The 26,983-nt window shown below is 38.5% G+C and overlaps 2 protein-coding genes across 2 annotated transcripts in view; both read left to right on the forward strand.

Annotated features, from left to right (window-relative positions):
• The window catches only part of LOC148575702 (naringenin 8-dimethylallyltransferase 2, chloroplastic-like), a 34,525-nt gene extending 21,423 nt beyond the window's left edge, over positions 1-13,102 (forward strand). The window contains exons 6-12 of the mRNA XM_016327299.3: positions 4,941-5,030; positions 5,188-5,289; positions 5,481-5,576; positions 5,700-5,771; positions 7,619-7,714; positions 12,575-12,679; positions 12,991-13,102. Of these exons, the coding sequence (XP_016182785.1) occupies positions 4,941-5,030; positions 5,188-5,289; positions 5,481-5,576; positions 5,700-5,771; positions 7,619-7,714; positions 12,575-12,679; positions 12,991-13,032 (603 nt within the window). The 3' untranslated portion in view covers positions 13,033-13,102. The remainder of the gene's footprint in view (positions 1-4,940; positions 5,031-5,187; positions 5,290-5,480; positions 5,577-5,699; positions 5,772-7,618; positions 7,715-12,574; positions 12,680-12,990) is intronic.
• A 5,641-nt stretch (positions 13,103-18,743) lies between these two features.
• LOC148575704 (uncharacterized) lies at positions 18,744-19,208 on the forward strand. The gene has a single exon (XM_088502508.1). The coding sequence runs from the start codon at positions 18,744-18,746 to the stop codon at positions 19,206-19,208; it is 465 nt and encodes a 154-aa protein (XP_088358634.1).
• The last annotated feature ends 7,775 nt before the right edge of the window (positions 19,209-26,983 follow it).

The raw sequence follows: 26,983 nt of genomic DNA on the forward strand, positions 1-26,983 counted from the left end.
CGTTAACTTTTTCATCTATTTCCTGAAAAGATACAGCTGTAGGGGGTGAGAACTAAACCACACGGTCTCACCAGAAGAGTTTAAGAATTGTTATAGAAGGATATATGTATATAATCAAAATCCTTTTAGCAGTAGTGATCATTGCTCGTCTTATAAATTCTTTCTTTAATTCAATTTATTTAAATTCTTAATTCCATCCAATTCTTTACTCATTCATTCACCAAACCTCAATCTCTATTTCCATGTCATGTGATTATCCGTTCAAAACAAAAAATAATCAAATCACACCACCACAAGTCAAAATAGATATCAATTTTCACCAAACTTATTGAGACATATACTTTATCCAATCACGACCTTCGACTCGACATATAATCAATTCACTTACAAGCTACCACACTCCACCATAATTCGAACCAATAAGTCACAAACACAGACAATCAAACAAACAATTAAACAATCACACATAAAAAATAATTATAATAAATAGTACAATTAATAGTTAATAAAATATCAATTAGGTAAACCAAAATAATTATACACACCTAAACAATTATAATAAATGCAGTATGACATGTCTATTCTTTTAATGGACAAATTAGAGAAAGAAATAAAAATTTTTACAGCCATATATTTTAGTTCAATATCTAAAAGTAATAAAATCTACGTTTAGTCTCCACTATAATAATGTTAAAATTTTACTATAATCATCAATTGATTACAATCATTAACTCAAAAGCAAAACAAAAGAATCAAAATTAATTTCAACACCAAAACAAATAATGAACCTTAAAACCAAGCTTCTAGAATGCTAACTTGACTTAAATCTTGAGTCACAAATGCCAGGGCTAAACTCAAACCTGAATTCTAATGTCAAGAATGAACTCTAAACCAATGCACTTTCCATCAAGACACAAAGATACAAATAAAATTTATTTTATGACTTTTTTTCTTAATCTCTTACCTTTTTTTTCTTATGACTTTTGTTGATTTCTCTTTTAATACTATGACTTTTTTCTTTATAGAAATAAGAAAGAAGAAAACTGAATAATCCTAAGACTAGACTCAATGATATTTACAGAATTTTTAGAACTCTTAGAATGAAAATTTGGTCTGCAATATAAACTTAAATATGAAGAGAAATATTGTCACTAAGCTGTGTTTGTTTATAAATATGGGACATTGAAGTAGGAATTAAGATATCTAAAATTATCTTTGACAAATGAGTTACAGACAAAAATATTATATATAGAGATACTAAATTAGTGTATTTTGTATTCTTCCTAATAAAAAGTACATAACGTCACTAACAAAAGACATAACTGATTCTATATTTTTTCTTTCATTATTGTTATCAATTTTTTACAATTATATTTTTTATTATTGTATTTTTTTCTAAATTTTGTGTATGAAAAAAATAAAAGCAAATTGAACTTTCATAATTTATTCTAATTTAACACCAAACAAAATACAATGCAAAAACACTAATTTTTATGACTTATCTTTTGTGTTTTATTCCTAGTGTCTTGTCTTGTCTTGTCATGTTCTTAGAATCAAACGCAGCCTAACTAATGGGGGTGGCAAAGCAGGTAGCCCGCCGCCTCCCCTCGCCACAAATAATGGGGTAGGCTGACCCATCCTGCTATATAAAGTGAGTTCAAAATGCTAGCCTGCTCCATTTTATGACGGGTTGGCAAGTTAACTAGCTTAATTTTTTTAAATAATTAATTAAAATTAAAAAAAAATAATTTAAAAATTAAATACAAATAAAAAATAGTCAAATTACAATATAATTTTTTTATTATATCTTTATTTTTAATTTCAATAGAATTATTCAAAATAATATTAGTCAATAAAATCATCTTTATTTTAAGAAATAAGTCACATAATTTAAGAATGTATATGAAAGTGTAAAATAAAATAAATAAAGCTAATAACTAAAAAAATAAAAAATGAATAAAATATATTTAAAAATTATATAGTTATTAATTTATGTAACACTAATTACTCTTTTCTTTAATAAAAGATAAAATAACATTTGGTCTTGTCCCGCTAAAATTCTAGCTTGACCTGTTCTTTTGGCGGGTTTGACGGATTGACTCGACAAATTCCACCGGATTTACTGTCATTATTAATAGATGATATAACTTTCCTAGTTGTTTTTCCCTTTTTCTTCTTTATAATTCTAAGTCTTTTTCATTTCTACTTAGGTCAACTGTAGGATCATCACATTAATTGTCCTTGTCTCCTTTGTTTTTGTCAAGTGAGCCGCTAGAATTTGCTCAATTTCCTTTCTCATAATTGATACCATGAATTTCTCCAAATCTGTTCTTTCCCTTCAGTCAAAATACAATCGGGATCACTCTAATATCACCTCCATTCATTGTGATCTCTTGGACATTCGCCTTGTCTATGAGTTTGATACCTATCACTCTTAACATACATATTACTATATTAGACACAGAAAAAATATGTTAACTATATTTAAATGACCCAATAATTATATTTATCATAAAAAAAATAACATAAATAATCTTAACTCAACACATTTAAATTTAAAGGTTTTTAATGACTTAAAAAAAAAGAGTTGAATTTAAACTGTCTTTTTAATTTTTAAACTTAGACATTAAAATAAATTTAAAAGCAAATCACAGTTAAATTTGGTTTAACAATTATGTAAAAAATAAAATAATGTTGTCTCATATCAAAGGGAATAAAAAGAGTAGAGAAGAGAAGCTTGCACCACCTGATTTAATCATTTTGTGCAATGTGACCTACATTCAGTCTCGACCACAATTATGGTTGAATTTTCACTATCTTTTTCAAAGATTACAAACACCAATTTCTTATGATTCTTCCTAATCCTATCAAGGAACTCACGAACTTCTAACCAAGCTTGTTTCGGCTATGCTCTCTAATCTAGACTCTCAACACTAAGTACTCACCTAACTTAATAAAAAAAACCTCTCAAGATCATGACACAAAACAGAAAATACATTAAAAGAGATCGATATATTTAATAGCTTTTTCTCCAAGTTCTACTCTCTTTACTTTTTCTCTTACATGACTTTTTTAAATACCTCACCTAATATATTTTACCATAAGGAATCAAAAAAGATAACAGATCAAGAAAAATGTTCAATATAACATCACGAAAGAGGAGATAGAGATAATTTAAAAGCTCTGAAAAATTCGAATTTTCATTCTCACTCAATAGTCTTCAATTTCTGGCGATTACACTCTTTTGTACAAGGATAATGCTTCCAAAAGTTAAAGTTGTTCTTAGTGACAAAATTCTGCACCGTACCACAAGAACAAGATCATGGTTGTCTTGTTCCTTCAAAATCAAAACGCAACAGCAGTGGTTTTGCACAAATGGCATCAGAGGCGTTTTGCAAGATGCAGAGATGGTGGATAAGCAAGTATGGCACGGACATAGGTGATAGTGACAGAGGATCATGGTTAGTTGTGCACTGTGATATAGATATAGCTAGGGTTCTTTGGCTTGTACTGCTAGCATCAGCACCATTGATTTTTTAACTTTAGCTATAAGAAATATCCTTTTTCCTCCATCCATTTGACGAAGAGAAACACATTTTTCATTTTTTTTTTGTCAAGTGGATTGGACAACCCAATCCTAAGCATAGTAGCTAGAATCTCGATTTAACTCTTAAAATCTTCCGATATTACGATTTTAAATGAGTTTATCAATTTTACGAAATTTGTACTAAATCTGACGATTTTACGATTTAAATCTTGTTAAGATCTTACGTTTTACGTTTTTTATTTATTTTTTCGATTTCACGTAAAATCTCGATTTTCTCTACCTTGATCCTAAGTATCACAACACACTCACACAACACACATAAGAGTTCATATTCAATACTTGATGCACTCACCAAAATTTAAATCCAAGTGCAGTATATTAAGAGACATATGATTTAACAAGTTGAGTTAGGCTTCAGCTGCCTAGAAACACATTTTTCTTCTTTACATTTTTTTCTATCCGAACTGGATTTTACCGGTGAGATGAGCCTTGTTGTGTGTCTTTGTTGAACAAAAAGGCATCAACTCTCATCTCAATTCTTTGTACACACAAGACCACCTGAAAATGCTTGGCTCATTTTTGTCAACATCAATACTACTATGGGCCTGTACCAATAAAATATTTATCAAACCAACTTTAGACTATTAGTCCAATTAAATATCTATGTTTGCAATCAACTTGAGTTGGTCAAATGGTCAGCTCACTCGTTTGTTTAAATAAGTGTCAAGGATTTGAATCTCGTTTTGTATATGTAGCAACCCATTGACTAGTGGTAGACCCTTAAATGGAGCTCAAATTCGCGACAGATTAATTTTTAACCTGTCGAATTGGCCAGCAGTATCATGGACAAAAAAAATTATTGTTTCCAAACTCAACAAAATCTAATAAAATTTACAACATTTTATATATTATTTAGCTACACTTTTTAGCTTTTTAGCAAAATGCATTGTGTATTTCAGTTGTCAAGCTGCAACGGGTAGCATTCACTACAATATTGTTGGATCAAAATTTCGTTTGTTTTAGTGATTTGGCAAAAATATCTGCACTCTAATTATAAGACATATAAAGCAACCAATTTGTAAGTGTAAAAAACTAACAATTTTGTTGATGAGAAATATTAGGGACCAACCCTTTTAATCAAATTTTAGTCAATATTTTAGACTAATACTTTATTTTTATACTATTAGATTTTAAAATTTAATCTTTAAAGTTTAAAATTTAAAATTTAAAATTCAGTCTTTAATATTTTGAACTAATCAAATATTAATAAAAATAATATAGCATTTTTTTTAACATGAGAAACAAGAGATATTTAAAGATAATTATAGTTAACAAATAGAAAATGTGGCTTATCCTTTATATATGTTTTTCGCCTTTGTTTTTTTTCCTACAGGGTTTTGGACTTGGGTGGATAACAAAATCAAAGCCATTGCTTTGGTGTCTCGTTATGTATTTTGTGGCAATGACAGGTTATTCAATTAATGTAAGTTCATTATATTCATCGAAATAAAAAAACGTTATGAGGATTTAAAGGTATCGCCTCACATACACTACTTTTTAATGTTCTCATATATGTAATATTAATTTTATGGTGAATACATTATTATTAATATAACTATGTTACATCTAAAAATTTTCAGTTGCCACTTTTAAGATGGAAGAAATTTACAATTCCTACACTATTGTCAACTGTACCACCTATGCTAATAGCAAATAACATTGCACCTTTTCTTCATATGAAGGTATTACTTTACATAATTATACTCTCTTTACATTGCAACTAGCATTTTAGAGATAATTAAAAGGAAGCAATAATGAATCAAGCGTAGACATTTTTAAGTTAACAATAGTATAATCAATTTTCAATATAGCAAATTGGAGTTCAAAGAAGTCTAAGATTTTTTTTTTGTTCAAATGTAATGCTTGATTCTAGATCTATGTTCTCGAGAAGACAACTATATTTCCAAGATCAATAGTCTTTACCATTGTGGTCATGAGCTTTTACTATTTAGTCATCATGTTGTTTAAGGTAAGAAACTTATATATATATATATATATATATATATATATATATATATATATATATTAACACTAATAGGACTTTTGCTTTAATTTCCTGTCCTAATAAATAATAATTTGTGGGATAAAATAGGACATACCTGACATTGAAGGAGACACAGCTGCAGGTTTACAAAATTTGTCCATACGCTTAGGTCCAAAGCGGGTATTTCTAATCTCTTGGAATATCTCATGATTATGTTATACAAATTTAATTTTGATGTAATCTCAAAATAAAAGTAATTTTTAGGGATAAGTATTGTTTTGGTCCTTAACGTTGAGGGTCAGAATCGAAACTGTCTCCGATTTAATTTTTGATCTAGAATCATCCTTAATGTTATTTTTCATATTAAAATTGTCATTTTTAATAAAATTTTTTATATTATTCCTAAACTACCCCTATTTTAATAAAAAATTTATAAAATTTAAAAAAAAATAAAAGAAAACGCGTGGGGAGGGGGGGGAGAAAACGCGTCGGGGGAAAGGGGAAAGGGTATACGAAGCGGGAGGGGAGGGGAGGGGGAAAGGGGAAAGGGGAAAGGAAGAGGGGGAGGGGGAGGGGAAGGGGAAGGGGGGGGGGAGGGGGACGGCGCCGGCGAAGGTTGGAGCTGCCGTCGCCATTGCCGAAAGAAAGGAGAGAGGGGCTGCGACGGGAGAGAAGAGAAGAGGGAAAGGAGACCACGCCGCTAGGGCTCGCCGCCGTTGGCGTCGCCGAAAGAAAGGAGAGAGGGGTTGCGACGGGAGAGAAGAGAAGAGGGAAAGGAGACCACACCCTAGGGCTTGCCGCCGCCGCCGCCGCCGCCGTCTCGTCGTCCTCGGGAGACAACGCCGCTGAGCCGTCGCCGTCGATTCGACCACGCCGCTGCTCCGGTGGTTCTGCTTCTTCTTCTGAATCTGCTTCCTCCTTCTTCTTCATCTGCTTCTTCTTTGATCTCTGCTTTCTGTTTCTGAGCTTCTGCTTGAGTTTCTTCTGCTACTTCTTCTTCTTCTTTTGCATTGTCTTCACATATAATACCTTTCTCCAATTTTGAAGACTTGTTTGTGATGGTTTTTGTTGCTGGTGTTGATACCAATGATGTTTTGGTTTTAGATGGGCATAGTTCTTTCATATGTCCCTTAAGGGCCACGCAGTTTACATTGTGATTCAGGCAAAAATGGCACTTGTGCACTACATCGTTTTGACTGTGTTTATGCTTGCCTCAGTGCTTTGATCTATTCTTCCCAATTTGCACAGTTGAATTGAAGCCAGGTTGAAGAACAATAAACATCGTTTCTACATCGTTTCTTGTATGCATTTTTTAGCATTTTAACTATTGTATATTTTGTATTAGCTTTCTGCACTTGGATGCTATGTCAAATCCTGCAGAAGAACTTATCATGCTCCTTGTGCAATGGATGTTTCAAATGCTCTTTGATTTTATTTCTGATTAAAAGCAAGAAAGCAAAAACAGAAGAAGAATCGGAAAGCAAAAAGTAGAAGCAGCAGAAGCAAAAATTAAAAATCACCGCCGCCGTTCCCCTTCCGCTGTTCCCCTTCCTCCTTCCCCCTTCCCCCTCTCCTTTTTTCCTTCTCCCCTGCCCCTCGTCCTTTCCCTTTTCCCTTCTCCCTTCTCTCCTGCCCCTCCCGTGTTTTTTTTTTTAATTTTATAATGTTTTTATTAATAAGGGTAATTTAGTAATAAAGTAAAAAATTTTATTAAAAAGGACAATTTTAATATGAAAAAAATGTTAAAGATGATTTTAAATCCAAAATTACAATGAGGACGGTTTCGATTCGGACCCTCAACGTCAGGGACCAAAACAATACTTATCCCTAATTTTTATATGTATATTCAGTCATGTAATACAACATTAGTAAAATAACTATTTTTAACATTGATTACGTAAATAATTATCTAATAAACAAATATAATTAAATGATTATAAAATATTTTATACTATTAGTGTATTAAAATTAAACTCTATATCATACTATCATATTTCTAAATTCCTTTTTTATCAATCTTGTTTTAGGTATTCTGGTTGTGTGTTTTACTTCTTGAAATGGGTTATGGAATTGCCATTATCATGGGAGCAACATCTTCCTTCTTATGGAGTAAAATTGTTACGGTAATGTTCTATTCACTTGCTTAACTTATAATTCTGGAGTTCTAATATTCATTTTTCTTTTGAGGTTTATTATTATTATTGTTGTTGCTTTTTTCTTGGAACATAGATTATTGTAATTTTATTCCAATAACTAGAAGTTTAGTTAATGTTGATAATAAGTAAACTTTCATTTTCTTTATTTATTTTATCCACTTTCGATCAACCTTAAAATTTCATATTTTTTTTTCTCATGATTTCAAAATTATCTCCTTAAAGGCTAATGCTTTATTTTCAATTACAATACTAGATATAGATAAATTTCATACTACAACAACTAGTATGACACACTATAATTACAATTTTTGTTTATATACAAAAAAAAAAAAACAAAATTATAACGGAGAAAAAGTTTTTTTTTTTTAAATTATTTTGACTAGAGGACTAATTTTGGAACAAAATGAAATATTTGGGATTAAATAAGACGAAATAAAATATTTGAGATAAAAATAAAATATATATTTCAAACGTTAAGAACTAAAACAGTATTTTATTCTTTATATTTAGTGGCTACTTGAAGTAGAAATTTCAAGAAAAATATTTTATTTTATAATACCTTATAAATAAATAAACTACTCTATGTTAGCTTAAGTGGCCTTCCTCAATCCCCTAATTTTGCTAATTAAATAATAAGATTTCAATTCTTTTTGTTAGTATATTCGGATTTTTTTTATTTAAATTAAATAAATATAATACTTGCAAAAATACATTTAACGTAAAAAAAAATTACAAATATGCATACGGGTTACATATTTTGGATATAGAGACAAAAAATGCGTTAAACCCACAAATTGAAAATTATGTATTCGGGATATACTAAGGGAAAAAAAACAAAAATTGGGTGCACCTAAAATATGATACAACTATACAGTTGTGTATAAATCGGGTGCATTGTAACTAAAATATAGCCAAAATCGAATCCGAGTCACTGTATCCGAGATACGTGTATAAATATATAGGATTTTTTGTATCCTAGATAAGTACATACAAAAAAAGTTCTATATAAGTAGATTCTTGGCTTAACCATTTATCACACTAAATTCATCTTAATTCTATCAATTCCTCCTCTTCTTATTTCTCATACAAATGACTAGTAATAATTTTTGTGTGTGTGGTAGTTTATTCTAATGGGATCATTAGAAACGGTGAAAAGGGAGTGATATTTGAGTGCAATTCAACTGATCTAATGTTGCACACTTGTCGTGTTGATTCTCTAGCTAGATGCGTTTAAGCTGGTCATCTTGAGCAACATAAGGGCCATTGGTTCAAAGGAATTTCGCATAGAAACATATAGATTCCTATCACCACTGTCTGGTGGCGGTTTCATTAATAAGACGTTTTGGGTTGAAGCCTATAAACACGTTAGTATAATGTCTGATGATATGGAGTGGTATGATGAGGTTTATAACATAGGTGTTTGTTCTGGGTTGTCTTCTGCAACACTCGAAGCAGTTCCGGTAGTGGCGAGGCTGATTCACTGCGCTGATCCTCGAGATAATATTGACGTAGACTTGAGTTTGATTTGAATTATGTGGCCGAAACTGGGTCGTCCAATGAGAGTGAGTCCTTTGGAGAGTATGAGTCGGAGACTCCAACTTGTGGGGGTGCTTGGTTTCTTCTTCCCCCCTCCCCCTATTAGCCATTCCACAATTATCAAAAGTTTCAAGCCATTATCACACTCTTAATTTGGATGTGATGCAACTAGAGAACTCTTTCAATCTTGACAACAACAAAGATTACAACACGGATGATGGGGTGAAATTTCAAGTGGACTACAGATTTAGGAGTAGAGATGCTATACTAATGGCAATGAAGAATTACAGTATTCGAAGAAACGCTGAATACATGATTTTAGAGTCGGATAGACTGAAATACCATTTTCGATGCAAGGAATTCTCTGCTAGGTGTCTATGGAGTCTTCGTGTAGCACTACGACAAAATCTAAACTACTAGTAAATATTGTATTTTACTATTTGTAAGCAACCGGCAATGTCCGTTGTATCACGCCAGGTGGCGCTGCACAATGAATGATATGTGTGCGACAACAATGGAGAGCCCCAAGACAATCGTCTAGAAGCATCAAAGTCCTCCAGGAAGGGCAACCATTTGAGGGGGACAAGGTTGGCCGTTTTGTCCGTAAACAAATAACTCCCAATCAACATAAGTAGGTAACATCGGACATACTGACAGAGGGTAGTTGCATCAGCCAAGTCATCCTTTGCCCAAAAACCTATTTCCTGTCCTCTGGCAGGGGTGGTGGCCTATTATCGAGCAAGTCTTCAATCTACTGCCATGTTGAGTACCGGTAGAACTGCTAAAAATCTCTAGTGCAGCTACCTATCAGGTCACTTTTCGTGTGCAAACTAAGATGGTATGTCACATCCTGGAGTGTGATAGTGACCTCTCCCCAAGGCAGATAAAAAGTATGAGTTTTCAGTTTTCACCGCTCCATAAAGTATCGTCGAAGATAAAATTCTTTAGCTTTTCTACATGTCCGAGCGCTGCCTCTCGGATATTCGGTAGTAGCATGTCAGACAGTAGGATACCCAATGTCATCCAACATGATAAGAGCAACCAAAGTGCCTGTATAAATACCATTTTTTAGTCATTTGAAACTTATCGCATATTTCGCATAATTAATTAGTTTCTTTACAACAAATTAGTTAAGAATATAATTTAATTAAATTTAACCAAACTAATTAAATTATTTAATGTGAATTCTCATTATTCATTATACATAACGGAATATATATTATTTAGTTAAAACTAACTATAAAATAATTCAATTATTTAACAATAACCTAACACCATAAAGATTTATGATTAAAAATTATTTCATATATAATTAATCAATTTAGCATGTTCTGCTCTTTTAACACATCTCATCTAAGTAAATTATCATATCAACTAATTATTATTGAACTCAAAAATGTTAAAATAACAAATAATTAATTAAAATAAGGTAAACTAATATGTTACTATTTTACTATATTTTCTGACGATTTAAATTCAACTAGAAGAAATTACACAACTCAAAATACTATAATATATCAACTAATTAAATATTTAAATAAGAGATAGATGAACTAACTTCAAAATTCAGTGTCCTAACTACATGTTATGTTGCATTTAGCTGTTAATATTCTGGTATCGTCGTTGAGCCATCTATGTTTTTCAAACTTTTGAAACTAAAAAAAAAAAAATCAAATGAACAATCACATCTCGGCTAGTCCCACTTTTATAGCCAACGCAAGCATCTCGGGTACACAGTCCAAAATCACACTATGCATGTATCCAGGCTAGGGGTGTGCATGGGCCGGGTGAAACCAGGTTTGATGTGATCCAGATCCGGCCCGAAATATATACCGGGTCTATTTGTTAGACCCGAACCCGACCCTAGACCCGATGAAACCTATACACTTTCGGGCCACGATTATACCGGGTAAAAACCGGGCCGTTAACATTATATTACCTTGATACCTTCTTGTAAGTTAGCATGTAAAAATATCCAAATTTCCAAGACTCCAACCATTATTTGACATGGTAAAATTTACTTAGAAAAATATAATAAGAAGTAACCCTTCTCTAAAATTAAAGTATAACCATAATCAATACTAATATTGCCTAATAACACCAAATATTTAAATCAATACAAATAACATAAAATTATGCATTAGTCTAAAGTCTTATGCATTTTAAACATAAAACATTAATTTATAGTCTTATATATAATGACTAATAACACAAAATATTAAAGTTTACAATACTTAAATTTCACATAATAATAGCCATCATCCATCACTAATAACACAAAATATTAATTGTGTATGATGACCGGGCCACCGGGCCGATTTCGGGTGACCCGAGCTATGGCCCGGACCCGACCCGAAATAATGACCGGGTCAACTTTTGAGACCCATACCCGACCCTAAACCCGATGAAATCACATCAAATTAGCCCCTAAAGTGCTCGGGACCGGACCGGGTCTTCGGGCCGGGCCGGGCCATGCACACCCCTAATCCAGGCCATGTGACTTATCCTGGTGCAGCTGCGATATGGAGCAACGCGCCCATTACTTATTTTGGGTACTACGTAATCAGGATGCGCATTTTATGCGATTTTACCCTATATATCCGAAATATGACACCGTGTCTATTTTCATAATAACTGCAGCATTTAGAATTATAGACCTTTCAATTTGAAAGATAGTATCAAAGTATTGATTTGAAATAATTTAGACCACTTTATAATTTTTTATCAATTTATTTAAGAATTAAATACGATTTTAATCCCTATGGTATAAGTCGAAAATTGTTTTCGTTCCCAACCTTTTTTTATATACAAAATGGTTCTTAAGGTTTTAACTTGATTTTAAAATTATTCATAAGATTTAACTTGATTTTAAAATTTTGGCAATGGAAACGGAGGCAGAGGTGAATCATGAATAGCTTCTTCTTCTTCTTCTTTCTCTTATTTTCTTTTTTTATTTTATTTTATAATTTTTTTGTTATGGGTAATTTGGTCCAAAATTTTAAGATTTAAGTAAAAAAGACAATTTTAAAATTTGGTTTTAAACCATAGAAACGATTTGTATAAAAAAAAAGTTAAAAATTTTCAACCTATATTTTAAAAACCAAAATCGTACTTAATCTTTCGTTTAAATGAAATAAGGAGTTTAAGACACTAGTTTAGTAACCAGTTTTTTTCCCATGCATGTACTTTATATGTACCTCCGTATAATCAAGTTTACTAATATCAAGTGAAAGTAGGATTATTTCATTATTATAACAGTTTTGATTGTATTGTATCATTCAATTTTGTTAGGTGATAGCACATGGCATCATGGCTTTGATCTTTTGGTACCGTGCTAATTCGGTAGATTTAAAGAGCAAAGATGCTTCCCAATCCTTTTATATGTTTATCTTTAAGGTATGCAATTACTACTCTACACTATAAAGTGATATGAAAAATTAGTTTTCTAGGTGAAGCCAAAATATTTCATGATGAAATTTATATGATGAGTTCACCCTGTATTTTTAATACATTAATATTTACAAGATAATAAGATCCTTTTATGTAACCACTCAATCAATTACTTTATTATGTGATTGATGATACTATCCAAAAGAGAACTATGATGCCATTGAAAAGTCAATGTTGGCCAAAGTTATGAATGCTTGTGAATATAAGTTACGTTATTGCTAATAATTCACATATTTCATTTTATTTTATTTGTTCAGCTTCTTTGTGTGGAGAACATCCTTATACTTCTCGTGAGATGAAGATGCAGATGAATTATTCATATAATAAATAGTGCAAACTTTTCTGCTACATATCGTGGTTCAATAAATAATTTTGTAGATATATAGTTATTCAGGTTGATTATATATTTTTATATATATAAACTTGTTAGTAATTATTGTTTTTCGTCAACAACTTTGCTTTAATATCAAATGGAAAATATTTGGATGTATGTTTTACGATTTTGAATAGGAAAACTTCCATCACACATATGCATAAATAACGGAAAAACATCTAAGGACAAAATTCCAAAAATTCATTGCATGAAACTAGCTTTTCAATCAAGAACAAGTACATTTATAATGTGAACTTGAAAAATACTATATAATCATATGGAGTCATGAATTATCAAGAGAGGCACAATTACTAATATATTAAGTAGAAAATAATTGTAAGGACAGAAATCTTTAATATCAATAGAGATCAGATACAATGGAAATTAAAAGTTTCATTGAAAAGTATTAATAAGGGTTAAGTATGATTTTAGTCCTTAAGGTAGGGGCTAAAAATTTTTTTATAGTTTATGCTCCACCAATTATGTTGAACTTGTTTTGACTTTTAAAAAAAAAGGTAGGGGTTAAAAATTTTTTTTGTCCCCAATCTTTTTTTACTTATAAAATTGTCTCTAAAGTTTAATTTAGTTTTAAAATTGGGACTAAAATATCTCTTCACCTTCTTCCCCAAAATCAAGCAGAAGAACCAGAACCAGAACCAAAATTAAAACCAAAACCAAAACCAAAACCAGAAGCAACAACAATGAAACAATGTAATAAATATTAAAAAAAATGGATAATGAATCAACAAATCTATATAATAAAACAATAAAACAATGTAATCAAGCAGAAACAGAAGCAACCAGAAGCAATAATATAAAAGAATCATAATAAAAAATCAACAACATAATAGAAGTAGAAGAAGAATGGAATCAGAATCAACAACATAATAGAAGCAGAAGCGCCTTTTTCTACCCTCTTCACCACCAACCACCCTCACCCACCGAAGCGTTCCCCCCTGTCCGAACCCTATAGTTCCACCAACCAGTCCCGGTCACCACCTCCGTCCACGCCGCCGGCGAGCCACCCAAACCACCCTCCTTTCTCTTTTCTTCTTCCTCTCCTCTTTTCTTCTTCCTCTCCTCTGTTCACTGTCCCATGGCCGATCCGCCATCACAGTGTTGCCACCCTTTTCTTCTTCTCTTTTCGCGCTACCCTAGCGCCACCACCCTCACAGCGTGAAGCCTTCTTCTCCTCCCTCGGCTCACTTCCAGTTCGTGCCATCTTCTTTGAGCTCCACCATCACTGTCAGCCTCTCCTCCACCTACCATCATAAAACCACCGAAGCCTTCTCCTGTTCTGGCCTCGAACCAGAACCCACCGCTATCGAGCACCTCCGCCGAGCCCAGAGGAGCAATGACGAGATCCAGCGACCGAACGACGACGAGCTGCGACGGCAGCAAGGAGCAGCAGTGGTAGATTCCCTTCTCCTTCTCTTCTCCACCTTCCCTTTTCCCTCTTCTTTCCTGAAAAGTGAAACCCTCTAGCGTGATTCTCTTTCTCTGTTTCTCAGCTCTTTAACCTATTTTTTTTTATATTTTTTTAATTAGGGATAATTTGGTAAATAAAATTAAAATTTTAGTAAAAAGCACGATTTTAAAACTAAATTAAATCTTAGAGACGATTTTGTAAGCAAAAAAAAAAAATTGGAAACGAAAAAAATTTTCAACCCCTATCTTAAGGACCAAAATCGTACTTAACCCTATTAACTATATATTCAAGTGTGTAGCTCAAAATTTTTTGTTAGTATGGTGTAATCAGTAAGTTTGTGCACTATCTATTCTTTAAAGAAGAATTTTGTGAATTTGAGCTTTATTTGTGGATTTGTGCAACATCTGAATTTTCAATGGCTTAATTCTTAATTCCTTGATCAACTTATAGCAGCAATGAAAAATACTACATATCAAATTATAAATCTAGACAGAACTAAAATAGTTCAAAAATTTATGAGAAAGAGGGTTAAATCGCCATTTTGAATATTTTTTTATAAAATAAAAACAAACCTAAAAAAAAGTTTATCAAGCCGTTGGCTTACGAGCAATAGAAATTATATGTTAGAGTTGAATTTAGAAAAATTTTAAATTCTTTTGTAGATAAAATAGATATTGGAGGCCTATTAAAATAAATATAAAATTAGTAAATTAAAAAAATGAGTTAAAAGAAGATGTATAATAGGTGACTTCTCTGATGGCACAGCATAGGGTGGTTTACCATGGCTAAGTTTTGACCTGCAAATGGTATCTTTATGTTACAACCCAGTCCAGCTGGGTGCAATTGCCGCCCGGTCCGCGGGTAAACCGATCCGCATGACCGGGTCGACGTGCAACCCGCCCGGTCCACAATTCGGACACGCATCCTGATTGACAGCTGCATGACAGCTGTGGGGAGCGAAGCTTCTTGGAAGGAGGCCTCCCCTCGTGGGGCCTGTCCTACTGACAAGGTATATAAGGGGAGGGTCCGACCCCTCCCCCAAGGTACGTCACCATCACTTTCTCTCTTCACCACCTGTGCTCTAGACTGACTTGATCGTCGGAGTGTCTTTGCAGGTGGCACCCCCTTCACTCGTGAAGAACTTGGGAAGCCGGCTGCTCGCGCTGCTCACTTCCAGGACCTTAGACTGAAGCAGGGACTCACCTTCACACCCAACCAGTTACCCCGAACCGTCTGGTACCCGACCTACCGAACATTGGCGCCATCTGTGGGGACCTGCTTCTATGGACTTTGTTTTGGTTTCTGGTGGGGCTGACGGCAGAGCCGGGCCCCGCGAGGAGAAAACGGATCCCCGAGGTAGTGGAGTAGCTGCCGGAGCTCCCACTCGACAGGGTCCCGGATCTCCCCTGCGACACCCAGAGGGGCGACCCTTTGGAGGAACAGGCAGTGACAGCGCCATGATAATACAAGAGCTGCGCCACAGGGTGCAGAACTTGGAGCGAGAAGTAGCCAACCGTGAAAGTCGTCAAAGCCAGGAAAGCAGGGAGGCGCCAAGAAGACAATGAGACCCCTTGGTCTACACCCGATCACCAACAAGAGACACCAAAGACGAAGACTGGGAAAGCGACAGAGAACGAATAAGACACCACACCTTACTACCAAGCCCGTCTGGATGATGTAGGAAATTTAGAACGTAGCCAGGGAATATATTAATGATGAAGAAGTAAGTTAGGTTGTGGCGGCCAATAAACGGCAGCCCACATACTCTAATGCCCGCCCATCCAGTGGCGGAGAAAGGTCTAAGGAACACTCCAGAGACGGAGGATTGGCCAAGACTTTCAAACCCTTTCCCCGTGTTGGGAAGTTCACTAACTACATCCCCCTAGCGGCTCCAATCGTCGAGGTCTATCAACAGATCACTGACAAAGGCATCTTGTCGAAGCCCCGACAACTCAAGGACAGGACGGGAGGAAACAAGAACCTCTATTGTGATTATCACAAGGGTTATGACCACAAGACCCAAGACTGTTTTGATCTGAAAGACGCCCTGGAGCAGGCCATTCGAGAAGGAAAGTTGGCCGAGTTCTCTCACCTAATAAGGGAACTAAGGAGGAGGGACCGATCAACAGAGGACAAAAGCCGTGCCGTAAGGCGAAGACGGGAACCCGAGGAGGACGCCGAGCGGGGCCTCACCGTGGTAAATGTGGTGATTGGAAGGGATGTCCCCCCCAGATCGAAATCGGCCAGCAAAAATGACGCCAAGGTCCTAGCTATGTCCTTTGGCCCCGCGCCGACCTCCCGAAGGGTACCCTCGATATCTTTCGGTCCCGAGGATCAGTGGTTCGATGAGGTTGTAGAGAATCCGCCGATGGTGATCACGGCCAGGGTGGGAACCGGCCTAGTAAAGCGGATCTTGGTAGACACAGGGGCTGACTCCAATATCATATTCCGTAATGTATTTGATGCCCTGGGCCTGCGGGATACCGACCTGAAAGGCCACCAACACGGCGTGGTAGGCCTAGGCGACAACTTCATCAAGCCAGACAACGTAATTTCTCTCCCGGTCTCCATTGGCAGAGGTAGGGGGAAGAGGTCGCTAATGGCGGAGTTCGTTGTCTTAATGGATTCCACGGCCTACAACCTCATCCTGGGGAGGAAGACCATCAACGAGTTTGGAGCGGTGATCTGCACTAAGCTATTGCTAATGAAGTTTGTTGCTGATGATGGATCACTGGGGACCATCAGGGGAGACCTGGAGACGGTGGTCACATGCGACAACACTAGCCTCTCCCTGAGAAAGAAGTCAAAAGAAGCATCGGGCATTTTTCTTGCCAACTTGGACGCCAGAGTTGATGACAAACCCAGGCCGGAGCTAGAGGGGGACCTGGAAAAGTTCCGGGTCGGTGACTCAGAAGAGAAGTTTACCTTCATAAACAGGAACCTACCCCACAATTTGAAAGAACCCTTGATGGAGATGATCAGAGCCAACGGCGACTTGTTTGCCTGGACCTCGGCCGACATGTCCATCATCTGGCCGTGAAACCGGAGGCAAAGCCGGTGGCTCAAAGGAGGAGAAAAATGTCCCAAGAAAGGGCAGAAGAGGTGGCCAAACAGACGGCCAGCCTACTAGAAGCAAGCTTCATCCTGGAACTCGACTACGTGACTTGGTTGTCGAACGTGGTCTTGGTTAAGAAACCTAGTGGAAAATGGAGAATGTGCATGGATTACTCTGACCTTAACAAAGCATGTCCCAAGGACTCCTTCCCCCTACCCAACATCGATGCTCTTGTTGACGCGGCGGCGGGTTACCGGTATCTGAGCTTCATGGATGCCTATTCTAGGTACAACCAGATACTGATGTACTGGCCAGATAAAGAGAAAACGGCGTTCATAACGCCAGGAGGGACATACTGCTACAAAGTAATGTCGTTCAGACTGAAGAGCGCGGGGGCCACATACCAAAGGTTAATGAACAAGGTCTCCAGAGACCTCATCGGCAAGACGGTAGAGGTATATGTGGACGACATCTTGGTCAAGACCGACACAGCTGACGGCCTCATAGGTGACTTGGAAAAAGTCTTCACCTCTCTTCGTCGGCACGGAATGAGGCTCAATCCGTTGAAGTGTGCCTTCGCTGTCGAAGCTGGAAAATTCTTGAGGTTTATGATAACCCAAAGGGGGGTGGAGGCCAACCCCGAAAAGTGTGAAGCCATCCTACAGATAAAGAGCCCGAGAAGCATGAAAGATGTCCAAAGGTTGGCGGGCAGACTCACCGTACTGTCCCGTTTCCTCAGCGCGTCGGCGGCTAAGGCTTTACCTTTCTTTAACCTGATGAAGAAGGGGATCGCGCTCGAGTGGACCCCGGCATGTGAGGAGGCTTTCCAACAATTCAAAAAGATAATCTCGACCCCGCCCGTCCTAGCAAGGCCTAGAAATGGAGAAACACTGTACCTATATTTGGCTGTAACTGATGAAGCCTTGGCGGCAGTCTTGGTGCGAGAAAAGGGAAAGGACCAACAACCAATATACTTTGTGAGTAAAGCACTACAAGGAGCGGAGCTAAGGTATAGCAAGCTGAAAAAGGTGGCATATGTGCTCCTAACCTTGTCGCGACGGCTACGACAGTACTTTCAGGGTCACCAAGTAGTCGTTAGGACATATCAGACGATCCGACAAGTACACCAGAAGCCCGATCTGGCGAAAGAATGATGACTTGGGCTGTGGAACTCTCCCAATATGATTTCCATTATGAACCTAGGCACGCGATCAAAGCTCAAGCCATGGCTGACTTCCTAGTAGAAGTTACGGAAGATCCGACCGGGGCACCAAACACGCGGTGGAAGCTCCCTGTGGACGGAGCATCCAACCAAACGTTCAGAGGAGCAGGAATCATCTTAGAAAATCCAGCTGGAGTTGTATACGAACAGTCAGTCAATTTTGAGTTCCCAGTATCGAACAACCAGGCAGAATACGAGGCCCTGCTGGGCAGACTAACTCTAGCAAAAGAGGTCAGGGCTACCCGGTTGGAGATATGTAGCGACTCGCAGGTCGTGACCTCTCAGATCAATGGGACCTACCAAGACAGAGACTCGGTGCTACAAAAATATCTGGAGAAAGCCAAAGAATTGAGCAAGAAATTCGAGGAGGTCACGGTCCAACACGTTTCGAGATAAAGGAACACACGGGCAGACCTCCTGTCAAAGCTGGCGAGTACAAAACCAGGAACGGGCAACCGGTCTCTCATCTAGGGTTTGATAAAAGAACCGATAGTGGCTTTACATCTGACCCAGGCAAATCCCTCCTGGATGGACCCGATTGTCGACTTCCTGGAGAAGGCCAAGCTCCCCAGCAACGAGAAGGAGGCCAAGGCAATAAGGCGAGAAGCGGCTAAGTATGCAATCATACAGGGCCAGTTGTTTAAAAAAGGACTAAGCCAACCATTGCTGAAGTGCCTGCGCCCCGACCAAACGGACTACGTCCTTATGGAAGTCCACGAAGGGTGCTGCGGCCATCACATCGGAGGGAAGGCCTTAGCCAGGAAACTCATAAGAGCTGGATATTACTGGCCCTTTATGATGGCGGATTCTAAGGAGTTCGTGAGAAGGTGTAAAAGATGCAAGGAGAATTCCAACTTCCACAAGGCGCCAGCAACTGAACTTAGCCTGCTGACGGCCTCCCGACCTTTCTCACAATGGGGGATCGATCTGTTAGGACCCTTCCCGGTCGGGGCAGGGCAGGTCAAATACCCGATAGTAGCCATTGACTATTATACAAAGTGGATAGAGGTCGAGCCGTTGGCCAGCATATCCTCGGAAAATTGCAGGAAGTTCATGTGGAGACAGGTAATAGTAAGATTCAGTATCCCGAAAGCCGTCATCTCAAATAACGGGACACAGTTCGATGATAAAAAGTTCGGGGAGTTCCTTGCCAGTTTGGGCATAAAGCAAAAGTTCTCGTCTGTTGAGCATCCCCAGACCAACGGGCAAGTTGAAGCTGCAAACAAGGTCATCTTGCAGGGCCTCAAGAAGCGACTCGACCAGAAGAAGGGAGCGTGGGCAGACGAGTTGGCTTCAGTTCTTTGGTCCTACTGCACGACTCAACAGTCGGCCACCGGGAAAACGCCTTTCCGGCTCACCTATGGGGTGGATGCAATTATACCTGTGGAAATCGGTGAGCCGAGCCCACAGCTATTGTTGGGAGGAGTCAAAGAAGCTGTGGAAAAGGACCTGGTGGATGAAGCCAGGGAAAGGGCTCATATGTCAGAAATGGCGCTAAAGCAAAGAATTGCCCTGCGCTACAACACCAAGGTGCTCAAGAGAGAGTTCGAGCGGGACGACCTAGTCCTAAGGCGCAACAATATCAGGATCCCGACTCCTGGAGAAGGAAAGCTAACGGCAAACTGGGAAGGTCCCTATAGAGTTAAAGAGGTGATCGGCAATGGCGCTTACAAGCTGGAACAACTGGACGACAAGGAAATTCCGAGGACGTGGAACACGGGCAATCTGAGAAGATTATATTCCTAGAACAGACTCGTCGGCGTAGTAAGAACCCTCTATGACGAATTGTCTATACTCGCTATCATTTTGCGTTTGAGCCACTTTACTTTTCGACCATTTACTATTACCATTTATAAACTACTTGTCATCTCCTCTTTTACATCGGCATTCATTAATTATTAAACCACCACAACCAGTAAATCAATACGGTAACCCGGGACTGATCACCTCAGGAACCACGAAACTCTACGCCAAAATAAGCGGCCATTGAAAATGAAAGTCACGACCTGGCTTTGCTAATTACCAACTAAATGGTAAAATGTTCGTAAAAAATATTTACTACCAGCAAAACGGTAAAGAACAAAAAGAAAGTTAAACGCCGACGAGGCGGGAAAAGTAAACGGTTTCTCACATGCCGGCCAGGCGGCAAACAGATTCGAACAGTACAAAAAGGTTGCAAAGATTACAAGTTACAAAACACAAGTTACAATGAGGGGTCACTTCTTCGGAATGTCGACGATCTTTCCGTCTTTGAGAGTCTTGAAGACGCTAACTGCCGAGGTGTCAAAGTCGGGAGACAATAGCTTCACTTGAGCCTTGAGAGCTTCCTCGGTCATCAGGATGGCGTTCTTGCCCTACTTGACGGTCTCTTTATACTTCTTCTTAAAATTAGCAGTCTTAGCTTGAGCCGTCTTGACCGAGGAAAGAGCAACATCACGCTCTTTCTCCAATTCAGCAACACAACCTTGAGCAGAGTTAAGTTGACTCTCAAGGATAAGCTCCCGCTCAGTAAGCCGGGCCACGGCAGCGTCAGAGGTTTTCATTTTCTCCTCCGTGGCCTTCAGCTTGTCGTCAGCAGCCTTGGCCTCCTCTTCGGCTGACTTAGCCTTCTCTTCGGCTAACTTAGCCCTGCCCTTGGCGGCTGAAAGCTGCTCCCGCCAATAGCAGATTCAAGCTTCACCTCAAGAGACCGGGCCCCCGCCAAAGCAGACTTAGCCTTTCTAGTTATGACGGCCCCCTGAGCAGAGTCCGGTACATCCACCTCGCCTGCAAAGAGAGATCCCCACCAAAGAAGAAGTCCTCCGTGCCGGGGAATAATGGGAATCAATAAAGTTTTCGGCATCAAAGTTCTTCTCCATCACGGTCAGAACCCCCTCTGGGTTGGAAGACGGTCTCTTTTTCCTTGGCTCCTCAATTATTTCAAACTTAGGACTGGCAGGTGATTTCCTTTTCCTTGGGTTATCGCCTTCTCCCTCGACCCGATCAGGTCGGGACTGATAAACCCATATTTTATGATATTTTTTGTGCTCAATTTAGGTGATTTATTCAATCCTTCACTCACTTATTCATGTTAATTACATGGTTTTACCTTCTCTTCCTTATTATGTGATGTATGTGAAAAACATGTTTTCTATGCTTTAAAAATAATTACTTTAATTACCTTTTATTACCATTCGATGCCATGATTTGTGTGTTGAGTAGTGTCAGATCTTCTAAGGTAGGAATGATTTAAAGGATAGAAAGGAAACATACAAAAATAGAAGGAAAGCACAAAATAGAGTTTTTGAAGAAACTGGCAGCAACGCGAACGCATGGACGACACGGGCGCATGACCAGCGCGAAAAGGCAGTGACGCGGACGCGTGAATGACGCGATCACGCGCCACGAGCAAAACGCAGATGACGCGGACGCATGACCGAAGCGAACGCGTGATAAGGAAAACTCCAGACGACGCGATCGCGTGACCCACGCGGACAGGTGACAGAGGCCACGCAGCAGAAATTACAGAAAACGCTCCCAGCGATTTCTGAAGCCCTTTTTGACCCAGATCCAAGTACAGAAAGCACAGATTAGAGGTTATAAAGTGGGGGAATGCATCCAATCAAGATTGAGTCTCGAATTATTCACTTTTCATGATTTAGATGTAGTTTTTAGAGAGAGGTTCTCTCCTCTCTCTCTTAGGATTAGGATTTAGGATTTTTCTTGCTTTCATGATTGTCCCTTTTTATCAGGTTTAACTTTTTTTTTTATTATCTTCTCAATTTAATTTATGAACTTTTCTATGTTACAGATAATTCTATTAATTAATGTTATTTGAGGTATTCCAGTTTATGATTGCTCTCTTTTGTTTATGTTACCGTTACTTCCAACCTGAAGATATTTTTATTCGAGTAGATTTACTTTTCCCCTTTTGGTCTTGGTTAAGAAATCAGTAACTCAGGAGTTATCAAACTCAACGTGATCGATAATTGTTATCTTTGCTAATTGAATTGAACTTCAATAATTCCAGTCCTTTCTTAGGAATTAACTAGAACCTGAAGATCAGACTAATTAATCCACTTGATCTTCCCGTGCTTTAGTAAAGGCTAACTAAGTGGGATTAAGATTCAATTCTCGCCTCCATTGATAAGGATAACTAGGATAGGACTTCCAATTTCTCATACCTTGCCAAAAGTGTGTTTTACAGTTATTTATTTATTTTACTTGTCATTCAAATTACTTGTTCCTTACTTTCAAAACCCCCAATTTACAATCTTCATAACCAATAGTAAGAACATACCTCCCTGCAGTTCCTTGAGAAGACGACCCGAGGTTTAAATACTTCGGTTATTAATTTTAAAGGGGTTTGTTACTTGTGACAACCAAAACTTTTGTAAGAAAGGTTGATTGCTTGGTTTAGTATTATACTTGCAACGAGAGTTTACTATAACTTCTAAACCATCAATCTTTAGTTCTTCAAAATGGCGCCGTTGCCGGGGAACTGCAAACGTGTACCTTATTATTGGTTATTGTAAATATTTTATTTTTCCTGTTTATCTATTTTTATTTTTGCTTTTTAATTTTTATTAGCTGCTATGAATTCTCACCCCTCTCGCTTTGAGTTTGGTTCTAATATTGTTGAAAGGAACGAAAGCTATAGCAGGAACATGCATCAAGGTCAGAGAAATCAAGGATAGATGGAGCAAAGATGATTTGATCAACCCTTTAGGCAACAACACCTTCCAAGACATCATGGACAAAGACCATTCTACAATGCATACCAAGCTGATAGATATGGTGGACCATCTTGTAACTACCAACAAGCCCCACCGTGTGCTTATAGGCCACCCTCTCAACGTAGCTTTGAACCACCACACCCACAAGTTCCTTTACACCATTCACCACCGTATGATCCTTATTTACCCGAATCTCAATCCAATTATTCCCAAACACAACCACTGCCCTATATACCATGTCCAAAACCATCACCTCCAGAATCACAGGTTCGCCTCAAGGAAACAGTAGATCAACTTCAAACAACCCTTCATCAACTGGAGCAAGCAATAAGTCAATTATCTTCTAGACGTTCGAACATTCAAGGACCTTCCACAACCCCATGTGGACAATCTAATGAAGAGCGTAGCATGAAGGAGATCGTAGAAACACCAGTGGACAGAACAGAGCATGACTTCGTACTGGAACAAGTAGAGGAAGCTGTCATTATAGAAGAAGAAGAGTTGGTTGAAGACTTAGGAGACGCTGAACTTCTATGGGAATCTAGAGTTGTGGAGAATTCTGTCAAGGACGTTACAATTGATGCTACGGAGGATAGTGCACAACCCCCAAGGCAAGTTTTTTATGAAGAACAAGACGAAATAATCCAAGAAGTAGGTTTCCTTGATGATGATAGTCACAAGTCAAGTTCTCCTAGTAATGAACTTGCATCCGCAAGTGAATTCTCTGAGATTGAAGAACCTTATTCAAGTGAATACGAAGAAGATGCGGAGGTAGATTTCTCTCAACCTCCAGCTTATGACTTGAGTGATGAGGAAGACATAGAAGACTTTGATCAGGACGATGTTGCATTTGAAGAATTCTGCAAAGAAGTGGAGAAATTCACAGAAGAGCACAAAGGAGTAGAACCTACAGAACCACTGGAAACACCCATCCCAAGGCCATTACCACCCAATATAAGCTTCAAGTGGGTACAATCCTTAACCTTTAACTTTACTTTTCCACTTGAATATGGTTTGCTTGAAACAGATGGCCAGCTTAGAGCTCTCTGCGGCTTTAAGAGTAAAAGGAAAATGGCTCGCACTCAGAGTTGGTGCACAAGGTTCAATAAGGTTCCACGCTTCAACTCGAAGTGCACGGATTGGCATCATGTTCAATCGAATGGATCTCGGAACACGTTTGGTTATCTTGGTGAGAATCTAATTTCTAAACCGCCCAGATGGAAAAATATAGATCAAGACGAAGGCGAATTTAAAAGCAAAGTTTGGGATCCTAGAATCTATTCTGACATTCGTCACCCCGGGAGCCTGAGAATCTGTTTGAAGCTGCTCAGAAGCTTTACATGCCTAGTTTGGGACCCCGGAGGTTGTTGGCATTCCAAGCATTGGTAGAGATTTCTGAATGAATTTAAGCATAGGCCACCATAACAGGAAGCTCATCCAATGTCCAACTTAAGGACTTTAACTAAAAGTGCTAGGTGGGAGACAACCCACCATGGTATGGTCGTTTCTTTTTCAATTTTATTTCATGTTATTTATTTTTATTCTTTTTTTTAATTGAACCTGAATATTATTTATTAGCATTGCATACTGCATAATTGCATAATTGCATATAAAAAAAATGTGCGACGCGAACGCATCGCTCATGCGTTCGCGCCAATTGCAAAAAACACCTCCCACGCATCCGTGTCATCCACGCGGCCGCGTGATCTGGAGATCGGCGTAAAGATCCAACGCCCAGAAAGTTGGGCAGGAATCGTGCGGCTGTTGTACGTTTCGCACAAAACGACCCACGCGGTCGCGTCTCTGACGCGATCGCATCACTTGCACAACACCCATCCCACGCGATAGCGTGAGCGACGCGACCGCGTCTCACGGATTTCATAGAAACCCTAGTGGAGACAGAGAGTTTGCGCTGAAACGACGTTGGAACTGTGTGTTTCGCACAAATTCCAGCGACGCGGTCGCATGCCTCACGCGACCGCGTCATTCATCCTTTTACCCACTCCATGCGATCGCGCCACCCACTCGATCGCGTCAACCCCATTCCACCCCAGCCACGCGACCGCGTGCCCCACGCGATCACGTGGATTCAAATTCATTAACCCCCCAGTGACGTGAAACCCTACCCTGTCGCAACCCCCCAACCCCTTTTTCTCCCTCTCTTCTCTGCAACCCACCCCCAACCACCACCACCCCTAGCCAACCACCTTCAACCGCCGCACCACCCTCGCCACCCAGCCATAACCGCGACGCCAACCCCCTTTTTTCTCCCTTCCCTCTCTTTCTTCCCTTTCTCTTCTCTTCCCCCCTCCACCACCGCTGCTCCCTCCGCCGCCCAGCCACCACCGCTCCATCACAGCCACACCTCCCACCACCACCCACACCCCCTCCCATCCTTCCCCCTTAACCCCTACCCCTCCCATTACCCCTATCCGAACCCCCTACCACCGGACAGCCACCCCTGCCACGCCAACCGCCTGCACCGCCGCGTCAGTCACCACCACCACCCACCCCCTACCATCTCTCTGCCCCCACTTTCATTCATACGCCTACCAGGTTCCGTCAAACGCCGCTCTTTCAATTCGTAGTTAATTGCATATTGTTTTTCCATTTACGTTCAACATTAGGCTAGTTAGATGTGCATGTTTGTAGTGGATTCTAGGTTGTTAGGTAGCCTAGGATGTGGTTAGTGGATTTAGGCCTGTTTAATTGTGCTGTTCGTGCTTCTTGTTTTATTAATTTCGCAATTCTTATGTTGTTACTGTTCATATGTTGTTCTTTACTGTTGCATACTACTTTTTACACTGCTTTTTCATGTTCATATTCCGTATCTGTATTTGAAGCTGTATTTTAATTCTTATGAACTATTCTGCTTGCTGTTTATTTTCTAGGAACATCCAATTTTAGCCAGAATGCTGCCCAAATTTCTATAAACTGTTATGATTTTCCTTCATATTTTGGTTTTCGCAATTTGCATTCTGGTTTACTCAGCTTTTACCAAACCAATTCATGAATCTAAGGGCAAGCTTTCTTATTCTTTTCGATTTCTTGGTTAATAAATTGTATTTTGGATGATTTAATTCCACTTTTTGCTATTTCATTATCTATATGAATCATCATCAACTTCCTTGTTTGAATATGAGTTGATTGTAGCTTCTAATTGTAAATTCTTGTTACTTAGAAAGTGATCATCATGCCACTTACTCTACCCTTCTTTTTACTAACTCACTGCTTTCAACTTCATAACCAATAGTAAGAACATACCTCCCTGCAGTTCCTTGAGAAGACGACCCGAGGTTTAAATACTTCGGTTATTAATTTTAAAGGAGTTTGTTACTTGTGACAACAAAAACTTTTGTAAGAAAGGTTGATTGCTTGGTTTAGTAACTATACTTGCAATGAGAGTTTACTATAACTTCTAAACCATCAATCTTCAGTTCTTCAAAATTGACGCGG

This window comes from Arachis ipaensis, chromosome B1 (assembly GCF_059453495.1).
Source record: "Arachis ipaensis isolate K30076 ecotype BB chromosome B1, ASM5945349v1, whole genome shotgun sequence".
NCBI classification, from domain to species: domain Eukaryota; kingdom Viridiplantae; phylum Streptophyta; class Magnoliopsida; order Fabales; family Fabaceae; genus Arachis; species Arachis ipaensis.

Coding starts and splice junctions, on each gene's coding strand:
- LOC148575704 (XM_088502508.1), top strand. CDS start 18,744: ATGACTTGGGCTGTGGAACTCTCCCAATATGATTTCCATTATGAACCT.